We start from the raw sequence: 25465 nt of genomic DNA, 5'->3' as shown, positions 1-25465 counted from the left end.
GTTTTCAAGGGGCCCACGTTGGTGTTCACCACCATCTTTTTCCTAACGATACACTGAATTTTTTTAATGTTGATTTTGTTGCCCTTTACAAGTTTCCTTTCGTAGGCCTTTTGTCACCCTTTGCTGATCTTTATATTTTTCTCAGTCACCAGGATCTGTGCTTTTTTTTTTTTGCATGCATTTTCTTTTAGTTTTATGTTGTCTCATACCTTTTCAGTTGTCCGTGGCTTTTTTTTGGCAAGTAGAACTCTTGCCCCTTAAGGTATAAACTGGTTCTGTATGACAAATTCTTTTTTAAACATCTCCCACTGATCGTCTGGGTCTGGAGCAAACTGTTCCCAAACTGCTCCACTTCCTTGTGTGTAGCAGTGTCTCCAACTCTCACTCGAGCTCAATGACCCTGAGCCGGAGGGATTCGAAGTGGAGACAACCACTGCAGATGTGTTTGCTTGGGACAGTCTCACTGTCCACTAACTCCCACACGTTGTATTTCAGTCTCTCAACCTGCTCTGCCATACCTTCGTCTCTATTATTTATATTCTTTTATATCTGCTTTTTAGTTCGTAAGGTTTTTTTGTTTCTGCACATTAACTGGCACTAAACACGGGACAAATAGTGTTGCCCTAAGCTTACATGAATCAATACAAGTATTGTAAGCAAAAAAGCAACACCTCCTTCCCCCTTTGCACTGAATTCCCACTCGTTCTTCCAACTTTTGGTCATCCTTGAGCAATCCTTGCAAACCAGCTCGGTTGCGAAGGAAATATGGCTTTTGGTAGCCAGAGGTTGGGCTATTGCAGCTAATTTTAGGGCAACGCACTCTGATCTCCCCAAGATTGCTTAATCTGAGTCCATGAGTGATGGAACTGAGATTAGACATACCAGAGAGTCATCACTTAGGTGCTGAATCTTTATGCTTGAGGTGGAAGTGTCAGTACAGGGGAATGAATATTTTCTGTTTCAGGAACCCACTGTCATCATCGTGCACTCCCAGGATTGTGTATCTGAGTTAAATGGAAATCTTCCTTTTCCCCATGTGCCAGTGGAGAGTTGAGACAAAGTGTAGTTTTCAGGTGAAGTGGGATCAGAGGGAAACAGTGCACGCAGATAATTAGATTCTCGGTATACAAGTTGATCTCTCAATGACCACAGCGAATGAGAGAGTAAAGTCATGGTTATGTTTGAGTGTTGCTTTTGTGCTTTTTTTCCTCTCTCTCTCTCGGTCTGTCTCGCTAGCCGTCTCTCTTTTTTGCAGGGACGATGCAGTCCTCAGCAGTGCCTTTGCCCCTTTGACCTACTCATTGAACCCCTGTATAATTTTTTCTTTTGATTCCACTGTCACCCACCGCACCCTCAACCACATTCCCTCCCTATCTTTGTGTACGTCCCTCGTGCCTGTAGGAACGGGCAAATGCATGCCCCAAGACAAGGCACAGGTTTTTGAGCTTGTATTTGGAAGGTAACGCAAAACGGCAAAGAATGTTAAACTAACTAGTCCCTATAATAACAGCAGAATTAGCGCCAGTGCAGGAAGATTTCAAAATGGCACAGTGGCCTCTCACCAGCACTCTTGCGCTCAAGCCCATGCAGTGATATCGAATCTGTTTTTACACAGGTTGTTTAGTTTTTTTTTATCAGTGTTCTGACTGAGGAAGGGGAAGAGGATGTCCAGACTCATAATGCACACCCCTACTATCTGACCCACCTTCCTGGTACTTGAGGAACCTAAACATTTGTTGTCTCGACCATTCCCTGCCTCCCATTTCAAGAACTGCCCTGAAATTCCCTTGTCGCTGGTCCCGCCTAGTCATCATAACTTAACCAGAACTATGATTCTAGCAGTCTATAACCGACAGTGAACAGTAAATTGCAAAGTGCCCACTCTGGTGACAGAAGCTAAAGTCTGTGCTCATTTAGTATTGCATTTACTAATGTTTAAACATTACCTTCTGCAGCTCTTGAACTCGTAACATAGCCTGCAGACATTGGAACCTAGTGAGTTCAGTGATGTAGGAGTAAAGCTGCTTTCGTGGCCACATTAAATCAGCATTTCTGACATCTACCATTTAGATTTGATCAAGTTTTTTGTTAATTTCACTTTTACTGTGAATAGACATGACCTGAAATTGTTCTAATTTTAGAACAAAGCTAACATAATTTAATAGACATGTCTGGGTTTCCTGTCGACATCATGAATTTTGTTATTTGAATTGAAAGTACATTTTTTGGAGGGGATAAGTGCAGTGGATGTAATGTACGTGGATTTTCAAAAGCCCTTCAATAAGGTAGACACATGACTACGGTCAGAGCATTAGGCATCATGTAATTAGTAGCAGAACAGATGGCAAGCTGACTACAAATCAGAGGGGATAAAGGTAGTTACTCAGACTGGCAAATGATGGGAAGTGGTGTTCCACAAGGATCAGTGCTGGAACCACTGACCATTTACATGTATGATTTGGACTCTGGAATGGGAAGTATAATTTCAAAATTTGTGGATGACGCCAAATCTGAAGAAGACTAAAAAAAAAAGTTAATAAACTTGCAGGACAGGTGTGTAAAAAGCAAACTAATTTCAATGTAGACATATGTGAGATGTGCCATTTTGATGGGATGAACAAGGTGGTCACAAACTCCTTTGAAAATAAGACAAATGGAGTAGAAGAGCAAAGGGATCCAGGAACACAGATACAAACATCACTAAAAGTAGTGACACAGATTAATGAGGCCATAAAAAATGCAAAGCACAGGGGTTCATTTCTAGAGAGTAGGATTGAAAAGCAGAGACGTTATATTAAAACTGGAGAGAACCTTGGTTAGACCACAATTGGATGACTGTGCAAAGTTCTCATCTCCATTTTACAAACAAGATATTAAGGGTCTGGTGAGCATGCAAAAATGATTTACAAGGATGCTATCAGAACTGAGAGATTATACCTAAAAAGGTTTAACAGGCTGGGGTTCCTTACTGTAGAAAACAGAAGGCTGAGGGGAGACCAAACAAAGGTCTTCAGTTTATAAAGGGAGTTTTATAGGGTAGATGAAGAAAAGGTATTTTCACGTGTGGGAGTCCAAAACGAGGGCTATAAAATATACTTAAACATCTTCTCTAAAGAGAACAACCACAGCTTCTCCAGTTTAGCTCAATTCGCCTTTTAGTTTATCTCCTATCTCCCCTCATGCCCTCTCTGAGCTCATCTAGCCCGTGAAACCCACCTCGTGTTCCTTTACCCCATTCCCACTAAACTGCTGACCACCCAACTTCCTTTCCTGGCCCCCATGTTTGCTGATCATGCTTCTCTCTTTCAAGGTATCACCACCTTCTGCCTCATCTACCACCATCACCCCATTCCTTTAGAATAAAGGAGATTGAAGAGTGATTTAATAGAAATGTACGAGATTATGACTGGCTCAGCTAAATTAGACAAGGAAAAATTGTTTCTCTTAACTGACTGTACAAGGACTAGGGGACACGGATTGAAGGCTTTGGGCAAGAGATGCAATGGGGAAACATGAATTTTTTAACGCAGTGGGTAGTAATGACCTGGAACCCGCTGCCCACAAGGTGGGTGGAAGTGGAAACAATCAATGACTTCAAAAAGGAAATTGGATGGTCATTTGAAGAAAATAAACTTGCAGGGCTACAGGGATCAAGCAGGGGAGTGGGACTGACTGAATAGTTCCGTGGAGAGCTGGCATGGACTTGATGGGCCAAATGGCTTCCTGTGCTGTAAATGATTCTATAACTCCACACAGGGAATTCAAGAGTAACTTCTTTACCCAGAGAGTGGTGAGAAAGTGCAACTCACGACTACAAAGAGTAGTTGAGGCAACTCTCAGATGCTTTTAAGGGGATGCTAGATAAGCACATGATGGGGTAGGAATAGAAAATTATGCTGATGGGGTTAGATATAATCAGATGGGAAACATAGTACAAGGTTAGAAACACAAATAGTAAAATGTTACTATGTTAGAAAGGGTGGGCCCCATTCAGGACCAAAAGGCGACAGTCTTGTGGAGGCAGAGGTTGTGGTTGAGGTTCTAAATGAGTACTTTGCTAGCGAAGAGGATGCTGTCAATGTAACAAAGGAGGAGGCAATATTTATTTTTAAATTTTTTTCATGGGATGTGAGTATCGTTGGCAAGGTCAGCATTTGTTGACCATCCCTAATTGCCCTTGATAGTGGATAGGAGAAAAATAAAGAGGAACTTAAAAGGTTGTTAGTCCTCAAAGTGGGAAAGTCATTCTGTCCAGATGGGATGCGTCCTAGTTTACTGAGGAAAGTAAGGGTGGAAATTGTGGAGACTCTGGCCTCACTCTTCCATTCCTCCTTGGAAGAGGGGTGGTGGTGCAAGAGGACTTTAGGATGTTGTACAAAAGCAAAATACTGCAGACAACGGAAATCTGTAATAAAAGCAGAAAGTGTTGGAAATACTCAGTATTCAGGCAGCATCCGTGAAGAGAAAAACAGTGAAGGTTTTAAATAGACCCATTGAAAAGTTACGGCACAGAAGGAGGCCATTCAGCCCATGGTGTCTGCGCCTCCCAATCTAATCCCACCTTCCAGCACCTGGTCCATAACCTTGCCGGTTACAGCACTTCAGGTGCTTGTCCAGGTACCTTTTAAATGAGTTGAGGGTTTCTGCCTCCACTACCGTTCCTGGCAGTGAATTCCAGGCACCCACCAGCCTCTCGGTGAAAAAGGTTTTCCTCATGTCCCCTCTAATCCTTCTACCAATCACCTTAAATCTGTGCCCCCTGGTAATTTACCTCTGTGCTAGGGGAAACTCTGTCTAGTCCCCTCATAATTTTGTACACCTCAATTAAGTCACCCCTCAGCCTCCTCTGTTCTAGGGAAAACAACCCTAGCCTATCCAATCTTTCCTCATAGCTGCAACTTTCAATCCTTGGCAACATCTTGTAAATCTCCTCTGTACTCTCTCCGGAGCAATTATGTCCTTCCCTGTAGTGTGGTGACCAGAACTGTACGCAATACTCCAGCTGTGGCCTAACAAGCGTTTTATACAGTTCCAGCATTACATCCCTGCTTTTGTATTCTATATCTCGGCCAACGTTCCATCTGCCTTCTTCAATTTATCTATCTGTCCTGCCACCTTCGGGGACCTCTGGACATGCACTGCAAGGTCTCTCACTTCTTCTACCCCTCTTAATATCCTCCCTATTATTGTTTGTTCCCTTGCTTTATTTGCCCTCCCCAAATGCATTAACTCACACTTCTCTGGATTGAATTCCATTTGCCACTTTTCTGCCCACTCAACCAAACCATTGATATTCTGGAGTCTACAGCTACTCTTTTCACTATCAGCTACATGGCCAATTTTTGTGTCATCTGCAAATTTCCCAATCATGCCTCCCACATTTAAGTCCAAACCATTAATTTATACCACAAACTGCAAGGGACCCAACACTGAGCCCTGTGGAACGCCACTGGAAACAGCTTTCCATTCGTAAAAATATCCGTCAACTACTAAACTACCCTTTGTTTCCTGTCACTGAGCCAATTTTTGGATCCAACCTGCCGCATTCCCCTGTATCCCATGGGCTTTCATTTTACTGACTAGTCTGCCATGTGGGACCTTGTCAAATGCCTTACTAAAATCTATGTGGGCGGCACAGTGGTTAGCACCGCAGCCTCTCAGCGCCAGCGACCCGGGTTCAATTCTGGGTACTGCCTGTGCGGAGTTTGCAAGTTCTCCCTGTGTCTGCGTGGGTTTCTGCCGGGTGCTCCGGTTTCCTCCCACCTCCAAAAGACTTGCAGGTTGATAGGTAAATTGGCCATTACAAATTGCCCCTGGTGTAGGTAGGTGGTAGGAGAATGGTGGGGATGTGGTAGAAAATATGGGGGTAGTGTAGGGTTAGTATAAATGGGTGGTTGTTGGTCGGCACAGACTCGGTGGGCTGAAGGGCCTGTTTCAGTGCTGTATCTCTAAATAAATAAATATGTAGACCAGATCCACTGCACTATCCTCATCAATCCTCCTGGTTACTTCCTCAAAAAATGCAATCAAGTTAGCAAGCCATGACCTTCCCTGAACAAATCCATGCTGACTATCACTGATTAATCCATGTCTTTCTAAGTGGCAGTTTATCCTATTTCTCAGAATTGATTCTAATAATTTTCCCACCAGTGAGGTCAGATGGACCAGCCTATAATTATTTTGCCTATACCTCGCACCCTTTTTTAAACAATGGTACAACGTTCGCAGACCTCCAATCCACTGGTACCTCGCCTGTATCTAGTGAGGATTTGAAGATAATCTTTTCAGCATCTGCTATTTCCTCCCTGGCTTCCTTTAACAACCTGTGATACAATCCATCCGGCTCTGGTGATTTATCCACTTTCAAGGATGTCTAACCCTGTAGTACTTCCTCTCTCATTATGCTTATCATATCTAATATTTCACACTGCTCCTCTTTTACTACAATGTCTGCATGATCCCTCTCCTTTGTGAAGACAGAGACAAACAACTCATTAAGAACCCTGCCCTCATCTGCATCCACGCATAAGTTCCTTGCACATCTCTGATAGGCCCTACCCTTTCCTTAGTTATCCTCTTGCTCTTAATGCACTGATAACACATCTTTGGGTTTTTTTTTACTTGCCAATATTTTTTCATGTCCTCTCTTTTTGCTTTTCTAATTTCCTTTTTTTTACTTCACCCCTAAACTTTCTATACTCCTCTAGGCTTTCTAAAGTATTAAGATTTTTGTGACCATCATGAGCTTTTTCTGCTTTAACTTACCCTGTAAGCTTCTAGATAACCAGGGGGCTCTAGATTTGGCAGTACCATCTTTTATCTTTGTGAGGACATGTCTACACTGTGCCTGTAGAATCTCTTTTGAATGCCTTCCACTGTTTTGCCAGTGATTTTCCTTCAAGTAGCTGTATCCAGTCCACTTTCACCAGTTTACCTTTCAGTTTCTTAAAATTTGCCTTCCCCCAATTTAGAACGTTTACTCCTGTTTTATCTTTGTCCTTTTCCATGATTATGCTAAAACTAACTATTATGGTCACTATCTCCAAAATGGTCACTACTTCATCCACTTTCCCAGCTTCATTTCTGAAGACGAAATCTTGAATTACAACCCCTCTTGTTGGGCTTGTCATGTGCTGGCTAAAAAGGTTCTCTTGAATGCAGTTGAAGAATTTTGTGCCCTTCACACTGTTTGTATCCCAGTTGATATTAAGGTAGTTGAAATCCCCAACTGTTATTGCTCTATTGTTTATACACAAATTTGCCTACATATTCTTCTAACTCCCTCTCACTATTTGGAGGTCTATAATACACTCCTAGTTGTGTGATTGCCCCTTTTTTATTTCTGAGCTCAACCCATATGGCCTCATTTGATCCATTTAGCAGATCATCCCTCCTCACATCTGTTATTGATTCCTTAACTAATAATGCTACACCCCCTCCTTTTTTATCCCCCTCTCTATCCGCCTGAAAGCTCTATATCCAGGGATGTTGAACTGCCATTTTTGCCCCTCTTTAAGCCAAGTTTCCGTTATAGCAATGATATCATGTTGCCATGTGTCTATCTGTGCCCTCAGCTCACCAACTTTATTTGCTATACTCCTTGCATTTAAATAAATACCTTTTTAGCACTACCAAATTCCTGTGCTGCACACTTTTTTTAACCTTTGCTTCTTCTGTTTTTCAGAGCCACTTGTCACTTTTTTGCCTCCTGTTCCCTGCCCTGAATTTGTCCTACCTGAAATGCCCTTGGGTTCCCATGCCCCTGCCAAACTAGTTTAAATCATCCCCAATAGCACTAGCAAACCTTTCTGCAAGTATATTTGTCCCAGTCCTGTTCTGGTATAGACCGTCTGGCTTGTACAGGTCCCACCTTCCCCAGAACTGCTTCCAGAAATCTGATGACCTTTCATCGGAACTGGGAAAAGTTAGAAATGTAATAGGTTTTAAGCAAGTAAAAGGGGGAGGGTTGGACAGAGGAGAAAAGGGAAGGTCTGTGATGGGGTGGAAGACAGGAGAAATTTAACTTGCAAAAGAGTTAGTGGTGCAAGACCAAAGGGAGTGGTAATGAGACAAGTAAAGAAACAAAAGATGTGTCTAGAAGAGGTATGAATGGCCGAATGAACAGCTGCTGTCTGAAAGCAAAATAAAGAGGAAAAACAAGACCGTGAAACCAAAATCTGCAAAGAGAAAGGAAATCAAATGGGGGCAGAGGTTACAGTCTAAAATTGTTGAACTCAGTGAGTCCGAAAGGTTGTAAAGTGTGCAATCAAAAGATGAGGTGCTGTTCTTCAAACTTGTGTTGAGTTTCATTGGAACACTGCAGGAGGCTGAGGACAGAGATCGGAGTGTGAGAAAAATTAAGAATTAAAATGAGAGCCAACTGGACGCTTGGAGTCACACTTGCGGACTGAATGGAGGTGTTCCGCAAAGCTGTCGCCCAATCTTCATTTGGTCTCCCCAATTTAAAGCAGACCACTTTGTGAGCAGTGAATACAGTATACTAAATTGAAAGAAGTACACGTAAATTGCTGTTCCTCCTGGAAGGAGTGTTTGGGGCCGAGGACGGTTAGAGAGAAGGTGAAAGGGCAGGTGTTGCACTACCCGTGCTTGCATGGAACATGCCATGGTAAGGGATGGGGTGTCGGGTGACTGAGGAGTGGGCCAGGGTGTCACGAGGGAATGGTCCCTTCGGAATGCCGAAAGGGGAGATGATGTCTTTGGTTGCGCCATGCTGACGGTGGTGGAAGTTGCGGATGATGATCTGTTGAATGTGGAGACTGATGGGGTAGAAGGTGATGACAAGGGGAACTTTATCGTGGTTCGGGACAAAGGGAAAGCAGAAATGTGGGAAATGGGACAGACAAGGTCAAAGATCCTGTTAACCATGGCAGTGGGGGAGGGGGGTTTCCTTGGTTAAGGAAATAGGAAGACATATCTCTGAAGCGCTGGTATGGAAGGTTGCATCGTCAGAACAAATGCAACAAAGACTGAGAAACTGGGAGAATGGGATGGAGTCCTTACAGGAAGCTGAGTGTGAGGAAGTGCAGTCAAGGTAACTCTGGGAGACAGCGGGCTTATTATGAATATTTGTTAGCCTATTCTCAGAAATGGAGACCGAGAAGTCAAGGAAGGGAAGGGTCGGACTTGGACCATGTGAAGGTGTGAGAAGAGTGGAAATTGGAAGCAAAGTTGAAATTTTTCATTTCAGGGCGAGAGAAGGAAACAGCGCATAAACAGTCTTCAATGTACTGGAAGAGAAGGTGAGCGAGGGGGCCTGTGTGGGACTGGTGGAAAGAATGTTCCACATCTCCCACAAAAAAGCAGGCATCGATAGCTAGGACTTATACAGGTACCTATAACAACACCTTTTATTTGGATGAAGTGAGTAGAGTTAAAGCAGAGGTTGTTCAATCTGAGAACAAGTTTTGCCAGACACAGGAAGGTGGGGGCAGATGAAGACTGGTTGGGCCTCTGTTCAAGGAAGAAGCAGAGCCCTCGGACCATACTGGTGGGGTATGGAGGTGTCTTGAAATCAGGCATCCATGACGAAGAGGAGAGGGTTAAGGCTTGGAAATTGGAAAATGTTAGTGATGGAGGGCATTCGAAGGGTGGTGGATGTAGGTGGGAAGAGACAGGACAAGGGAAGCAAGTATAGAGAAGAGATGGAGTTGAAATAGGAAGAAATCTCGGTTCAGTGGGACAGGAACAGGCTGACAACAGGTTGTCTAGGGTAGTTCTGTTTGTGGATCTTGGGAAGGAGGTAGAAGCAGGTTGCTTGAGATTGGGGGATGACTTGGGGGTGGTTGGTGTGGTAGTGCCGTGAAGTTGGAGGACATGGAGGAAAGATCACTCGGGGAAATGGGTCAAGTGACAAACCTGGAGACGATGGCTTGATCGGTCGTGGGCTGTTCCAAGTGGGAGGTTGGAAGAAGTGTCACCGAGTTGCCATTCTGTCCTCTACAAAGTAGAGGTCTGTTCACCAGAGAAAAACATCACGCTTGTCAGCCGGTTGGATGACAATCTTAGAGTTGGGTATGAGAGACTGTACCAGCGCTTTTTCAACTGAGGATTCCCCTCCACCTGGTTTCCCACACCTCTGCTCTCACCCATTCCCCTCCCTTCCAGAACCATGATGGGGTTTCCTCAGCCTCTGCACTTTCCGCCATGTCCAGCCTGCCGCCACCACCAAAGACATCTTTTTTCACACCCCCCCCCCTTCCCCTCCCAACATTCCGAAAGAATCGTTCCCTCCGTGTCACCCTGCACTCCTTAATTACTCTCAACATCTCCCCTTCCCGTGCTACATTTCTATGCAAGAGCATAGAATTGGAACAGCTACCCCTTCACCTCCGCGCTCCTCACCATCCAAGGCTCCAAACACAATTAAGTCCACAAGCATGACCCTGAATTTCCGGTTGCCGGTCATTTTTAATTCTCCACTTTGCTGTTATACTGACCTGTCTGGAACACTGCAGGAAGCCAAGGACAATGCTGCTCAATGTGAGCTTGAGGAACAGCACCTCATCATTCATTTGGCCACTTTACAGTCTTTCAGACTCAACATTGAATTCAACAATTTCAGACCATAAGCTCTGTCCCTATTTTCTTCTCTTTGCAGGTTTTGGGTTTACTCTCATTTTTCTCTTGTTTTTGTTTAAGAATAGCAGCTGTTCATGATTCTGCCATTCACACCACCTCCAAGCACATCTTTTGATTCTTTTCTTGCCCCAATACTACTCCCTTTGGCCCTGCAGCACCAACTCTTGTCATTTTATCTCTCCTGTCTTCTGCTCTAACCCAGATATTCCCTCCCTGTTTTTTCCACCCTTCCCCCACCCCGCTTTTTACTTGATTTAAACCTATCACATTTCTAACTCTGCCCAGTTCGATGAAACATCATCTACCTGAACAGTTAACTCTGTTTCTTTCACCACAGATGCTACCTGGCCTGCTGAGTATTTCCAGCAATTTTGTTTTCATTGTAAATGTTATACCCCTGTTTTTAACAAAAAGGGGAGAGGGATAAACCCAAAAACTACAGGCCAGTCAACCTGACGTCAGTGGTGGGGAAACTTTATTTCAAGACTATCTGGAGAAAATTAATTGGCGTTTAGAAATGTATGGACTAATAAATGAAATTCAGATTGGATTTGTTAAAGACAAAAGGTGTTTGACAAAGTACCACATAATGGACTTATCAAAGTAAAAGCCCATGATAGAAACATAGAAAATAGGAGCAGGAGTAGGCCATTTGGCCCTTTGAGCCTGCTCTGCCATTCATTATGATCATGGCTGATCATCCAACTCAGTAACCTGTTCCGCTTTCGCCCCATACCCTTTGATCCCTTTAGACCCAAGAGCTATATCCTTCTTGAAAACATACCATGTTTTGGCCTCAACTGCTTTCTGTGATAGCAAAGGCCCACAGGCCCACCACCTTCTCTAGGTGAAGAAATTTCTCCTCATCTCAGTCCTGATGGGTTTATCCCATATCCTTAAACTATGACCCTTGGTTCTGGACTCCCCCACCATCGGGAACATCTTTCCTGCATCTACCCTGTCAAGTCCTGTTAGAATTTTATAGGTTTCTATGAGATCCCCCTTCACTCTTCTGAACTCCAGCGAATATAATCCTAACCGACTCGATCTCTCCTCATACGTCAGTCCCACCATCCCAGGAATCAGTCTGGTAAACCTTCGCTGCACTCCCTCTGTAGCAAGACCATCCTTCCTCAGATAAGGAGACCAAAACTGCACACAATATTCCAGGTATGGCCTCACCAAGGCCCTGTATAATTGCAGCAAGACATCCCTGCTCCTGTATTCAAATCCTCTCGCTATGAAGGCCAACATACCATTTGCCTCTTTTACTGCCTGTTGGACCTGCATGCTTACCTTCAGCAACTGGTACGAGAACACCCAGGTCTCGCTGCATATTCCCCGCCCCCCCTCTTGGTTTATAGCTGTTCAGATAATCTGCTGCCTTGTTTTTGCTACCAAAGTGGATAACCTCTCATTTATCCACATTAAACTTCATCTGCAAACTCACTCAACTTGTCCAAATCACCCTGAAGCCTCTCTGCATCCTCCTCACAACTCACCCTCCCACCCATTTTTGTCATCTGCAAATTTGGAGATATTACATTTAGTTCCCTCATCTAAATCATTAATATATATTGTGAATAGCTGGGGTCCTGGCACTGATCCCTGCGGTACCCCACTAGTCACTACCTGCCATTTGGAAAAAGACCCATTTATCCCTACTCTTTGTTTCCTGTCTGCCAACTGATTTTCTATCCATTGCAATACACTACCCCCAATCCCATGCGCTTTAATTTTACACGCTGATCTCTTATGTGGGACTTTGTCGAAAGCCTTCTGAAAGTCCAAATAAACCACATCCACTGGCTCCCCCTCATCAACTCTACTAGTTCCATCCTCGAAGAATTCTAGTAGATTTGTCACGCATGATTTCCCTTTCGTAAATCCATGCTGACTCCGTCTGATTCTACCACTGTTCTCCAAGTGCTCTGCTATAAAATCTTTCATAATGGACTCTAGAATTTTCCCCACTACTGACGTCAGGCTGACTGGTCTATAATTTCCTGATTAAAGGAACAGTGGCAGTATGGAAACAAAATTGGCTCAGGGACAGAAAGCAGAGAGTAGCGATGAACAGTTATTTTTCGGACTGGAGGGAAATATTCAGTGATGTTCCCCAGGGGTCAGTATTTGGAACACTGCTCTTTTTAATCTGTTAATAACCTGGACCTGGGTATTCAAGACATAATGTCAAAGTTTGCAGGTGACACAAAACTCAAATGTAGTAAACAATGAAGAGGGTAATAACAGACTTCAGGACTGGTGAAATAGGCAGTCACATGATTGATGAATTTTAATGCAGCAAAGTGTGAAGTGATGAATTTTGGTCAGAAGAATGAGAGGCACTATGAAAGAAATGGTAAGATTTTAAAGGGGATGCAGGAACAGAGAGACCTGGGGTGTATGTACACAACCTGTAAGTATCTGGACAAGGTGAGAAGGCTCTTAAAGCATATGGGATCCTTGACTTTATTAACAGAAGAATTGAGTACAAAAGCAAGAAAGTTATGCTAAACTTTGATAAATTACTGGTTAGGCCTCAGCTAGAGTATTGTGTTCACTTCTGGGCACCACACTTTAGGAAGGAAGTCAAGGCCTTGGAGAGGGTGCAGAGGAGATTTACTAAAATGATAGCATGGATGGGAGACTTCACTTATGTGGAGAGACTGGAGAGGCTATGGTTGCCTTCCTTGGAGCAGAGAAAGTTGAGGAGATTTAGTAGAGGTGTTCAAAATCATGAAAGGTTTCTCGGGTTGGTAATCAGAGGATGCAGATTTAAGGTGATTGGCAAAAGAACGAGAAGTGATTTGAGGAGAAACTTATTTGCACAGTGAGTTGTTGTGATCTAAATGGACTGCCTGAAAGAGCAGTGGAAGCCGATTCAATAGTAACATTCAAAAGAGAATTGGATAAATACTTGAAGAGCAAAAATGTACATGGCTTGGGGAATGAATAGTGGAGTAGCATTAATTGGATAGCTCTGCCAAAGAGCAGGCACAAACATAATGGCTGATTTGCTGCTTTCTATGTGTATCATTCTATGACTCTAGGAGGCAATTGTGGAGCATAAATATGGACCTGTTGGGCCAAATGGCCCTTTTCTGTGTTAGGATGATGGAGTTAAATACAGCAGCATAATAAACTGTGAAATGAATTGGATGGAGGCCAGGCAATGGTTGACTTTCAGAACTAATAATTACTTAAGGCAAAAGGGCTGGTGAGAGAAATTTAGATAAATAAAAGACCACGAATTCCAGAGAATGTGTGAATTGTTGAACATGTTAGCTCCGTTTGAGAGGAGGAGCATGAAAACCTTGCAAAGAGAAGCAGGCCTCGGTGTCTCAGGAATAAGAACAAAATGCTGGGAATACTCAGCAGTCAGGCAGAATCTTTGTTTCTCTCTCCAAAGTTAACATTTCCACTTGATAACCTTTTCATCAGAACCAGAAGAGTTGGAAATGTAGCAGGTTTTAAGCAAGTACAAAGGTGGGGAGAGGGGGAAAAACAAATGGGAAGTTCTATGATGAGGTGCAAGGCAGGAGAGATTAAATGCTAAAAGGGATGATTGTGTTAAGCAACTGAAGATGGTAATGGGACAAATAAAGAAATAAAAGAGATGTAAGTAGCGAAAGCAGAATTATTATCAACTGCTGCTCTCCAGGAAAAAAATGGGAGCAGAGGTCATGTTCTGCATTTGTTGAACTCTGTTGTAAATTGCCTAACTGAAAGATGAGGTGCTGTTCCTTCTGCTGCGCTTGTGGCTCAGGGTTCTGGTGGAAGGAAAGCTCAGCAGCAAACATCCTGTGTGAGAAGTTCTGCTTGACTTCCCTTTGAACACCTGGGTTTTGTATGAGCATGTTCTATAGAACTGGAATGTGGGTTATCTCTGTTACAGGGTCAGCTGGTGACGCTCTTAGATGACAACAGTTTGCATTTATGGAAGCTGAAGAAAAGCCCAGATGGACTGAGTGTCCTGAAGGAGGAGTCTCGCTTCGAACTGCGAGGGCAGCCCGGGTAAGGGTTTAAACCGGCTCAGCCTGAGTCAGGGTGTGTGCTGTCCGGATGGGTCGGGGGCACGCGTCAGCGGTTTTAGATTTATTGTGTGAGTGAGTCTTGTGTTTCTATTTCTGGAAAAGTGATCAGTTAAATTTGCTGCACTGATCACCTGCTGTTGTTTAATTTTATTTCTTTTAATGAAGTGGGTTTGTAGTTTACAGCCTGTCACATGGTTGGAGTGTTTACTCCTAGCACAGAAGGGATTATGCCATCTGTTTAACTGATTACAGTAGTAAACATTGGGCACAGATATTCGCTTGGTATCGTACATTATGGTCACACTGCAGCTTGTAGGGAACAAGAGCTCGCACAGGGCACCGAACACACGAAAGCCTAATGTTGGGATTATTAGAGACTCTGCCTTGCACTATGTAAAAGCATACCTGCTGAGAATTCCAGTCAATGTCACTATGTTTTAATAAGGTTTGAGAATGTCGCAATCTAGCAAAGTAAGTCACGTGAATTCACTGTCAGAATGAACAGGTCAGTATCAGTGTTGTCTGTTCAAACTCATGAAGTCATACAGTAGCAAGTGGGATCAGTTACAGACTCTGCTGTCATGAGAATGAAGTGATGCAGTTGGTCTTGCCCCAAGACCCACAGTTACCCCTAGTTGTCGGGAGCAGTGGCCAAGGCTATTCTGTGCCTTAGCAGCATGTTTCAGAGAGCGCTGAATGTCTGAGCAGGATCTATTCCCACCCACCTCCAGTTGTGCAACATCATATGCTGCTCGAGAGTCCATGGAGAGTGTACACTAGCCCTGCTCAGACCATTGTATAATTGTGATTGATTTGACTCAGCACTATGCAGTGGCATTGCTGAGTTCTGGTTTCTCCGTCATGCTGTTCTGAATCAACCAATGCTATTTCTGACCTGCTTGTTTCCTGTTTTACAGTGCTCCACCGAGTGTCACTACAATAACTGTGGTTCTGCCTCATTCGTCTGGAGATATGCTGTTTCTGGGGACAGAAGGTGGTTGTGTGTTTGTAGTGGAACAGCCATCCTTCAGGGAGCAGGAAGAGAGAACCATCAGCCAGGAAGCTGTTCTACAGAAGTAAGGGCTGTGCTCCTAGTCACATTTCAACCCAAGCCTGCCATTTCCACCTGCTTTACCATCACTTTGGGTTGTAATTTGATGACTCTTATGCAGATGGTATGGCACAGGCGAAGCTGTTACTCATCACTGTGCTTGCTTCATTTCTGCTCCTTTTTTCTTTTTGAATAAGCGGAGGATGTTGGTGCTGGGACAAGTTTGGCCCTAGAGTCTGCCACTGGTGCTGGGGCTGATGCTCGGCTCCAGTGTCTGCCTTGTAATGTTAGCCGGGGTACAGTTAAAGTTTTCTTGTCTTTCCCATTCTCTTGCGCCTCTATTGCTTTTCTTTCACTTTGCCGTTCAATCTAATGCATCATAATTTCATAACTACTTTTTAAAAAGTTAATTTCAAATCTCACACTGCTGCTCTTGCTTTAGCCTTTCGGCATGCTCTCTTCTGCCCCGCCTCCCGAAGCCACCAGCTCTGTCCTACTGCATTTGTAAGAGCAGCTAATGGACTTTGTCACTAAGATTGAGACCATCTGTCTAGTTGCCTCTTTGGCTTCCCTTACACTAGCCCTGAGTCATAGAATAGTACAGTAGTCAGCCCATTGATCCTGTGCTGGTTTCTGAAAAGCAATCCCATTAGTCCCACTCCGCTGCTCTTTCCCCATATCACTGCAATTCTTTCTCCAAGTATTTGTTAAATTCCCTTTGAAGGCTACTGTTGAATATATATTCACCACCCTTTCGGACAGCGTATTCCAAATCCTAACCACACATTGCCTAAATTTTTTTCTTTTCCCCTCATATCGTCTCTTTTTCCAATTACCTTAAATCTTTTGCCCTCTGATTACTCCCAATTTACTTTATCTAAACCCTTCGTGATATTAAACACCCCTGTTAAATCTCCTATTGGCTTTCTCTGCTCTAAAGAGAACAACCCTAGCTTCTCCAGTTTATCTCAATTCACTTTTTTGTTTCTCTTCCATCTCCCCTCATGCCCTCTCTGAGCTCATCTAGTCCATGAGATCCACCTCCTGCTCCCTTGACCCTATTCCCACTAAACTGCTGACCACCCAACTTCCCTTCCTCGCCTCCATGTTTGCTGATAATGCTTCTCTCTTTCAAGGTAATACCCCCTTCTCCCTCAGCTACCACCATCACCCCACTCCTTAGAACAAAGGGGATTGAAGGGAGATTTAATAGAAATGTACAAGATGATGACCTGCTTAGATAAGTTAGACCAGGAACTAATGGTACAAAGACCAGGGAACATAGATTGAAAGTTTTGGGCAAGAGATGCAGGGGGAATATGAACTATTTTACGCAGCGGGTGGTAATGGCCTGGAACTCGCTGCCTACAAGGGTGGTGGAAGCGGAGACAATCAATGACTTCAAAAGGAAACTGGATGGCCACTTGAAGGAAATAAACTTGCAGGGCTTCAGGGATCAAGCGGGGGAGTGGGACTGACTGAATAGCTCCATGGAGAGTCGGCATGGACTCGATGGGCCAAAAGGTCTCCTGTGCTGTAAATGACTCTGACTTCTTTAAAAATTCACCCTTGACCCCTCTGTCCTTGCAAATTACCACCCCATCTCCAACCTCCCTTTCCTCTCAGTTCCTTGAACATATCATCTGTTACAACCTCAGTGAGATGGTTAACGTGAAAAATATGAGATATGATTCCCCTGACCAATTTAAAGAATTGCACAAGATTTCACATTTTAAGCCTTCATAAAAACAATGGAACTAAAAAATCCCCAGTAACTAAATAGTACTTTGTAAGTAGCTGATACTCAGATTACCAAGAAAGGTATTTTCTTGACTTAAAATGCCTGAAAACCTGACACCACACTTGTACATTACAGTCCTTTTTTGATCATGAGATCCTTGTGGTTAAAAGTCTTAATTTATTTATTTAGAGATACAGCACTGAAACAGGCCCTTCGGCCCACTGAATCTGTGCCGACCAACAACCACCCATTTATACTACCCCTACAGTAATCCCATATTCCCTACCACATCACCACCTTCCCTCAATTCTCCAACTACCTACACTAGGGGCAATTTACAATGGCCAATTTACCTATCACCTGCAAGTCTTTGGCTGTGGGAGGAAACCGGAGCACCCGGCAAAAACCCACGTGGTCACAGGGAGAACTTGCAAACTGCACACAGGCAGTACCCAGAATCAAACCCGGGTCACTGGAGCTGTGAGGCTGCGGTGCTAACCACTGCGCCACAGTGCCGCCCAAGTTGTTTCTCCCAGTTGTAATGGGTTGGATCTCCCAGACCTTTTCAAAAATCAAACTTCTCCTTTTGCTTTCTTCTCCGAGCCCCTCCAACCTAGACATCTGTGAATAAGGTGATTCCTGGTGATCCTGTTGGTAGTTGTCTTCTCCGCTAGTTACAACTTTCAAAACAGGTTCAAATCTTCGCAGCCTTTCAATGTTTCAGGCTTCTGAGAGCAGGTGTTCTGTCAAGGCTGCCTCCGCTGGTTGTCTTCCTTATCACCTGCTCTGAGACTGCAACCGCTGGGTTCCCTTCTTACAGCCTGCCTTCCTCCAGAAAATCTGTTAAATTTATCCAGACTCAAAAGTCAGTAGCTTATTGTCCTTTTCCAATATGCAAAGTCCAGAAGTCTGGTTTCACAGAGCCACCTGGATCTTCCATTGTTCCTAGGAAGTAACAACTGCCTGGTACAGTTGCATCTTTGGAATCGCTGACTCCTTGTTTATGTCCCGAAAGTCTGGGAGGGTGAAACCCATTGTTCTTCAGGTGTTGCCCCTGCAATCTCTCTCTTGTTTAAAAAGAAAACTTTGATCTGTGTTCTCTGTTTTCCTGGTGACCAAAATTTCTGTCTTCTACTTTAGCAGAGTGGATGTGAGATCACCTGACCTTCCAGACTCCATCATAAACTGTTTAAATCATCACAATTTTAAAAACATAATCATGTTACAAATACAGTGTTTATAACAATCTCCCAACTCCGTGCCCATCTTTCCACAACTCCATGTTTGAATTCCCCCCCAACCAGGCTTCCGCCCTGCCATGGCTCTTATCGAGGTCACAAATTACATCCTACGTGACTGTTGGTAACGCCATGGTAAACTATTTATCCTTATACTGAATGTGGCTGCAGCCTTTGACATGATTAACCAAGTCATCCTCCTCTAGTACCTCCTTCATTGTCCAGCTAGGTGGGACTGCCCTTGCCTGGTTCCATTTTTATCTATTCATTTGTGATTCGTGAATCACTTGCAATGCCTTCTCTTCTCACTCCCGAACTGTTACCTTTTGAAGTCTCCCAAGAATCTATTCTTGACCCCCTCCTATTTCTTCTCTCCATGCTACCCCTCGGTGAAGGGCTTTGGTGAGACCAAACCTGAAGTAATATATACAGTTTTGGTCTCCTTACCCAAGAAAGGATATACTTGCCCGAGAGTGGGTGTGCTAGATTGATTCCTGGGATGAGAGGGCTGTCCTGTTGGGAGAGACTGAACAGAAAGGCACTATATTCTATGTTTTGAAGAATGAGAGATGATCTCATGGAGAGATAAAATTCTGAGAGGGCTTGACAGGGTAGTTCCTAAGAGATTGTTGCCCCTGGTTGGACAGTCTAGAACTGGGTATCACTGTCTCAGGATGAGAGGTTGTCTCATTAAGACTAAAATGAGGACTTTCTTCACTGAGGATTGTGAATCTTTGGAATTCTTTACCTCAGAGGGCTGGGGATTCTCAAGACAATGAAGATATTTGAGACTGAGATCAATAGATTTTTGGGTTCGAAGGGAATTGAGGAATATGGGGATAGGGTGGGAAAGTGGAGTTGATTTAGAAGTTCAGCCATGAACAACTTTAATGGCACATTAGGCTTGAGGGGCTGTATGGCCTACTCCTGCTGCTGCTACTCCTACCTCAGCACCACCTCTCCTGATTCCTCCACTGTCATTGATTTGTCATGCCATTTGTCCAATATCTAGTCCTGAGTGAGCAGAAATTTCCTCTAACTAAATATTCTAAAGACTGAAGCCTTTGTTTTCAATGCTGTCCACAAACCTAATTTCCTAGTCACTGACTCTATCCCTCTACCTGGTCACTGTCAGAGGCCAAACCAGATTGTTCACCACCTTGCTGTCCTATTTTAACTTGATGCCTTCCAAACCCATATCCTCTCCATCAGATACTGCCTACTTCCATCTCTAACATTGTACATCTCCAGCCTGCCTCAGTTCATCTGTTGAAACCCTCATCCATTCCTTTATTCCTGCTAGACTTCACTATTCAAATGCATTCCTGGCAGGCCCCCCATTTTCTACCCTCCAGAAACTTGAGCTCACCCAAAACTCTGCTGCCCATACTCTTGGCCAGGTTCCATTCACCCATCACCTCCTGTGCTCACGGACCTTTTTTGTCTCTCAGTTCAGCAATGCCTTGATTTAAAAATTCGCATCCCTCTTTTTAATCCCTCCATGGCCTTGCCCCTCCCTATCTGTAATGTCCTCCAGCACAACAATCCTCTGACATTTGTGCTCCTCTAATTAATTTTGGCCTCTTGAGCATCCCCAGTTTTAATCGTTCCACCATTGGCAGCTGTGCCTTGAACTGCTTGGATCCCATGCTCCAGAATTGCCCCTCTCAACCTCTCCAAATCTCAGCATTTCTCTCCTCCTTTAAGACGCTCCTTAAACCGTACCACTTTGAGAACCTTTTGATGATCTCTTCATGTGACTCTGTCAAATTGTGTTTGATAACTCTCCTGTGAAATGCTTTGGGATGTTCTTCTACATTAAAGGTGCTATATAAATGCAAGTTATTGTTGGTGTCTGCCCCCATCTGCACATTGCGCCCAATCTCTGACCATTTTACAGGTAGGATAAGTTTATTTTCAAATGGGTTTCCATTGGAATCCGTGGAGAAATTGTACTGATTCATTGATGTTGCTTCGTGGTTGCATCTGGGCCGATCCTCAACATGTTTTTAGCATCAAAATACAGAGTTAGTCACCAGAGCCCAGCTGTAACCAAATGAGTAACTGATCAGTGGCAGTGGGAGAGCTGTCACTTGCCACTTTGTTGCACATGCTGGTTATTGAGGCTTGTTCTCATGGTCAGTGATGTCCCTGCCCAGAATCCTTTCTGATCTATTTGGATGTCTCAAGTACACCCCAGCCTCCCTTATGGGCCCTTCTCCAGTTTAGTGTTCAGAGCCCTCTTGGTTTGGCTGTTTCTCTTTATCTCTGCCCCATTTCCCGCTTTTTCTTTGGGCTGTGGTTACAGTTCAAGGTTAAGTTGAATGGGGGCTGATGGGGATGGGAGAGAGAGTGAGTGAATTTGAGGTGAGGAGGAGTTACCCTGTTTCTGTTCTTTCCTCAGAGTGCCTGATGATTATAGAAATCGACGCTCACTGGGATCTGTGGAGGCCCTGCAGGAGAACCCAAGAAACCCTAATCAGATTCTGATTGGATATAGCAGAGGCCTCGTCATATTGTGGGACTTGCAAGCTAGCCAAGCAACACACCACTTTCTGGGAGACCTGGTACAGTTTTTTTAATCCATTCTTCGGGTGTGGGCATTGGAGGCAAGGCAAGCATTTATCGTTCATCCTTAATTGCCCTGAGAAGGTAGGGGTGGGCCGCCTTGAACAGCTGCAGTCCAGGTGGAATATTTACAGCAGTTTGATGCAACTTGGTTGGCCCATTTCAGAGGGCAAATAGAGGTCAGTCGTGCTGGTGTGTTGTTGGAGTCATGTATGGGCTAGACTAGGTAAGGACGGTAGGTTTCCTTCCCTAAAGTTAATTAGCGAACCAGTTGGGCTTTTCTGACAGTCCAACATCTTCATGTTCAATTTTACTGATCCTAGCTTTTTAATTTAAACTGACTGCTAATTCTCAAACTGCTGTGGTGAGATTTGAACTTGCGTTTTCTAAATCATTAGTCCAGTAACACAACCACACATGACTGTACCCAGGTTTTAAAGGTTTATATAAATTCAGTCTGTAAGCATGAAGACAAATCAGAGTATAATCATTGCTTTGGACATTCCTGTGTTCCCAGTTGTGTGGGAACGTTGTGTTCTTCAGGTATTCCGAAAGAACAGATAAAACTGCGTTCACGTTTAGCACTAAAGGTTGGAATATTGGGGTCAGAGAATTTGGGCAACATGGGGAGGCATGGGTGATGTGACAGCGAGAACTGCAGGGGTGTTTAGGGAGAAGCAAGAAAAACAACTTGCATTTCTATTGTGTCTTAGTAAAAAGCTTCAACAGATCACTCTTGAATTGCTGTTATGTAGCAAAATGCACTGCAAGGCCCCACAAATGGCAACTGAAGAGAGTATCCAGGTAATCACTTAGTTAAGAGAGGCATGTTGGTCCGGACCCCTGGGTTGCTGTGCTGTTCTTAAAGCAAGGCTGGAGGATCTTTCATACCTACCTGAAAAGGTCTCTGAAAGATGACACCTGTGACAGTGCAGCACTCCCACAGTATTGAGTGTCAGCCTAAATTATGTGCTCAAATCCTCGAGTGGGGCCTCAGCCAAGGACTGCTGGCTCAGAAATGTGAGCAAGATACTAATGGAACCAAGCTGACAAAGTGTATCTGTGACATTACAGATCTATGATCGTTAAAAGTCACCTTTTACCAGTGCATGGAACTTTGGTGCAGGTAAACAAGTAGGGTATTAATTGATGTAAATGATCACAAAAATTACCGTATCTGTAATTTTTAGAATTTATCAACATTTGGGGTTCCATAACATGAGCCCCGCTGAAAGTGGACTACGGTGAGGGTGGTCCCATATGGCACGTGGGGGAGGTGGGGTTGGGTTGGGGTTCCCCTTTGGCATGGTGAGGGATGTGGCTTGTGGTGGTCAGTGTAGTATTTACATTTGGGGCATTATGGCAATGGACAGTCCTTCCCATCTTTGTCCTCCTAGCTGGTTGGACAGGGCATTGTTCTCTTGTCACGACAGTTTGGCTTAGTGTAACTGCAAGCTATGGACTGCCTGTTGAGCTTTTGATAATGCAGTATCTGTTGTCCATTCACAGCAGCTGGAGAGTGTAACCTGGCAGAGGGATGGGCGGCAGATCATCAGCTCCCACAGTGATGGCAGTTACTGTCAGTGGCCTGTAACAAATGATGACCGATTGCCACAGCCTCTAGAAAACAAAGTGCCTTACGGTCAGTATGATCTAACAGAGCAATGTGACTTGCACTAAAAGACCAACAGGTAGACTGTTTCTTTAAAAAAAAAATGCATTGGGAAGTTTAGAGTGCAGGAGCTCCTGAAGGTGGACAAATTTGCAGCATGTCTTGTATACTTTGTGCCCTCCTTTTAAAAGGATACCTGGTCCAGTTCATTAGCACTTCCCTTCAGCCTTTTCCTAATTTGCTTTGCGCTGGGCATGGTTCGCATGGGGCTGGGCACGGTTACAAGGTCCATGTGAGACACCGGGGAAATGGTACTGGGTACATCCCAATGGCCGCCAAAGCAGTGTTGGAGATGTGGCGCGGCTCAGTTGGCAGCGGGGCAGAATCGGAGGTGCGGCTCAGTTGGGTGCAGCTCAGTTGGCACCAGTTGTCCTCCACCTGGTAGCGTTGACGCTTCTTGTATTGCTTACAGGCTACCTGGCTGCAGTCTGCTAACTCGATGCAGACCAGGGCAGAGGCTAGAGGAGGAGAGATGGAGGAAGCACAGGCGACTAGAAGAATTGCTTTATTACTGCTGGCGATATACATGAATAAGACATCAGAGCAAATTTCATAAATGATACTCGATCTGGCTCTCAGTATATGTGGATGTACAGGAACGGAAAAAAATATTGAGCTCCATGTGATTGCTGGAGTTTTTCAGATCTCTCTCACTAAACTTCTTTCTACCTCCTGTCCACAGGTCCCTTCCCTTGCAAAGCAATTCCAAAGATTCTTTGGCTCACAACCAAGCAAAGGTAGGTCAAGCTTAGTGCAGTGAGTGCTTGTGTATGCACCGAGGACTAGGAGAGGCCAATAGTTCAGAAATGGGAAGGATCAGGTGGCTCGGGGGGCGTGGGGGAGGGATGGTGGTGGGTACGTGGGGAGGGGAATGAGGCCAGGATTGTGAGGCAGTCTAGGATGGTTTGGAGTGCACAGTGTGGTAAATAAGGTTGGTGAGCTGCAGACACATAGTGGTACGTGGCAGCAGAGACCTGGCTCAAAGAAAGGGAGGTTTGAAAACTTAACATTCCTGGCTACAAGGTATTCAGGAAAGTTAGGGGATGTGAGAAAGATGGGGCTTGGTAGTATTAGTCAAACAAACTGTTAAAGCACTGGACAAGGTATGTGAGGGCTCAAATACAGAATCTATGTGGTTATAATTAAGGAAGAATAAAGGAGCTATTACACTACTGGGTGTTTGCTACAGGTCACCAAACAGTGGGAAGAAGATCGAGGGGCAAATTACAGAAAGTTGCAAGAACTAGAGTAGTGATATAAAGACTTCATTTACCCTGAATAGAATGGGATAGTAAGAGGCTGAGGAATTCCTAAAATATGTACAAGAAAACCTTCTCGATCAGTGTGATTCCAGCTCACTAGGAAAAAAGCAGTGCTGGGTCTAGTTTTGGGAATGAAATGGGGCAACTGGGCATGTTTCACTTGGGGAACAGTAATTATATCATTGGGTTCAGAATAAATATGGAAAAGGACAATGGACAATCAAGTGTAAAAGCACTTACCTGAGGAGGGCTAACTTTAGTGAGCTGAAAAGGCATTTAACCCAGGCAGTTTGAAATTAAAAATTGATGGGCAAAACAGAATTTGAAGAGTGGAAGGCCTTGAAAGAGATGATTCTGGTACAGTGTAGTCACATTCCTATGGTTGGATTGTGGGAGCAGGTGGGGTGAGATTGGCATCAAAGTTAGAGTTACCTGAATCGTGAAAGATAGAGATTAAAATAAGACAAACAAGGAGGCTTATGAAAATTGTAAGGTACATAATACAGTAGAGAGCTAAGCTGACTATAATAAGTACAAAGGATATTTAAGTAAGAAAGAAATGTAAAAAAGTGTGCTAATGACGGATGCTAGGTAGAAAATACTATTGAGAACCAGGCTGAATGTAGAAGGTCCAGAGGGGAAGTGAAGAAGCAAATAAGAGAAGCAAAGTGAGAGCATGAAAAGAGACTGGCAGCTGGCATTAAAGGAAATCCCAAAGTTTTCTATAGGCTGTTACGACCAACCAAAGCCCCCCAATCAAAATATACGATTCTAATTGTGGTGAGAGAAACGCACCGTTAATTCAATCCCATCGCTCCACAGATTGCCTAACATAACATATCATTTTAAACTTTCCAAATTAAAGAAAGACCCAGCCAAATTGTACTATCTATTAACCCCCGAATGAGGCTAACCAAACCAGGTATCTTTAAATCAACATATTAACTGTTGAATTAGAAAAACTAAATTCTCAAACACTATGAAGATATAAACAACATTTAAAATAGAAAAAATTTGAGTCCTTGCAAATTTGCAGTCCAGTGTTGCTTGAAGTCCTCACAGCCATCCGATGGGGAAAAAAGGTTCTTCCACAGTAGAATAGTCCGTAGTCTAATTCCAGCAGTAAGTGATGCTTTCCTTCTCCTTTTCAACACTGCGGCACAGTGGCGCAGTGGTTAGCACCGCAGCCTCACAGCTCCAGTGACCCGGGTTCAATTCTGGGTACTGCCTCTGCAGAGTTTACAAATTCTCCGTGTCTGCGTGGGTTTGCTCCGGGTGCTCCGGTTTCCTCCCACAT

General features: G+C 44.0%; 1 protein-coding gene across 6 annotated transcripts in view; it reads left to right on the top strand.

Moving 5' to 3' along the window:
• llgl2 (LLGL scribble cell polarity complex component 2) overlaps window positions 1-25465 on the top strand; it is a 157035-nt gene that overhangs the window by 82661 nt on the left and 48909 nt on the right. For all 6 annotated transcript variants that reach the window (XM_068057807.1, XM_068057806.1, XM_068057809.1 and 3 more), the window contains 5 exons: window positions 14498-14616; window positions 15554-15712; window positions 21071-21233; window positions 22744-22876; window positions 23589-23643. In XM_068057807.1, the coding sequence (XP_067913908.1) occupies window positions 14498-14616; window positions 15554-15712; window positions 21071-21233; window positions 22744-22876; window positions 23589-23643 (629 nt within the window). The remainder of the gene's footprint in view (window positions 1-14497; window positions 14617-15553; window positions 15713-21070; window positions 21234-22743; window positions 22877-23588; window positions 23644-25465) is intronic.

The sequence above is a fragment of the Heterodontus francisci genome, chromosome 26 (genome assembly GCF_036365525.1).
Source record: "Heterodontus francisci isolate sHetFra1 chromosome 26, sHetFra1.hap1, whole genome shotgun sequence".
Classification (NCBI taxonomy): Eukaryota; Metazoa; Chordata; class Chondrichthyes; order Heterodontiformes; family Heterodontidae; genus Heterodontus; species Heterodontus francisci.
Note: the sequence above shows the minus strand (reverse complement) of the source record. Positions and strands in the feature narration are given on the sequence as shown.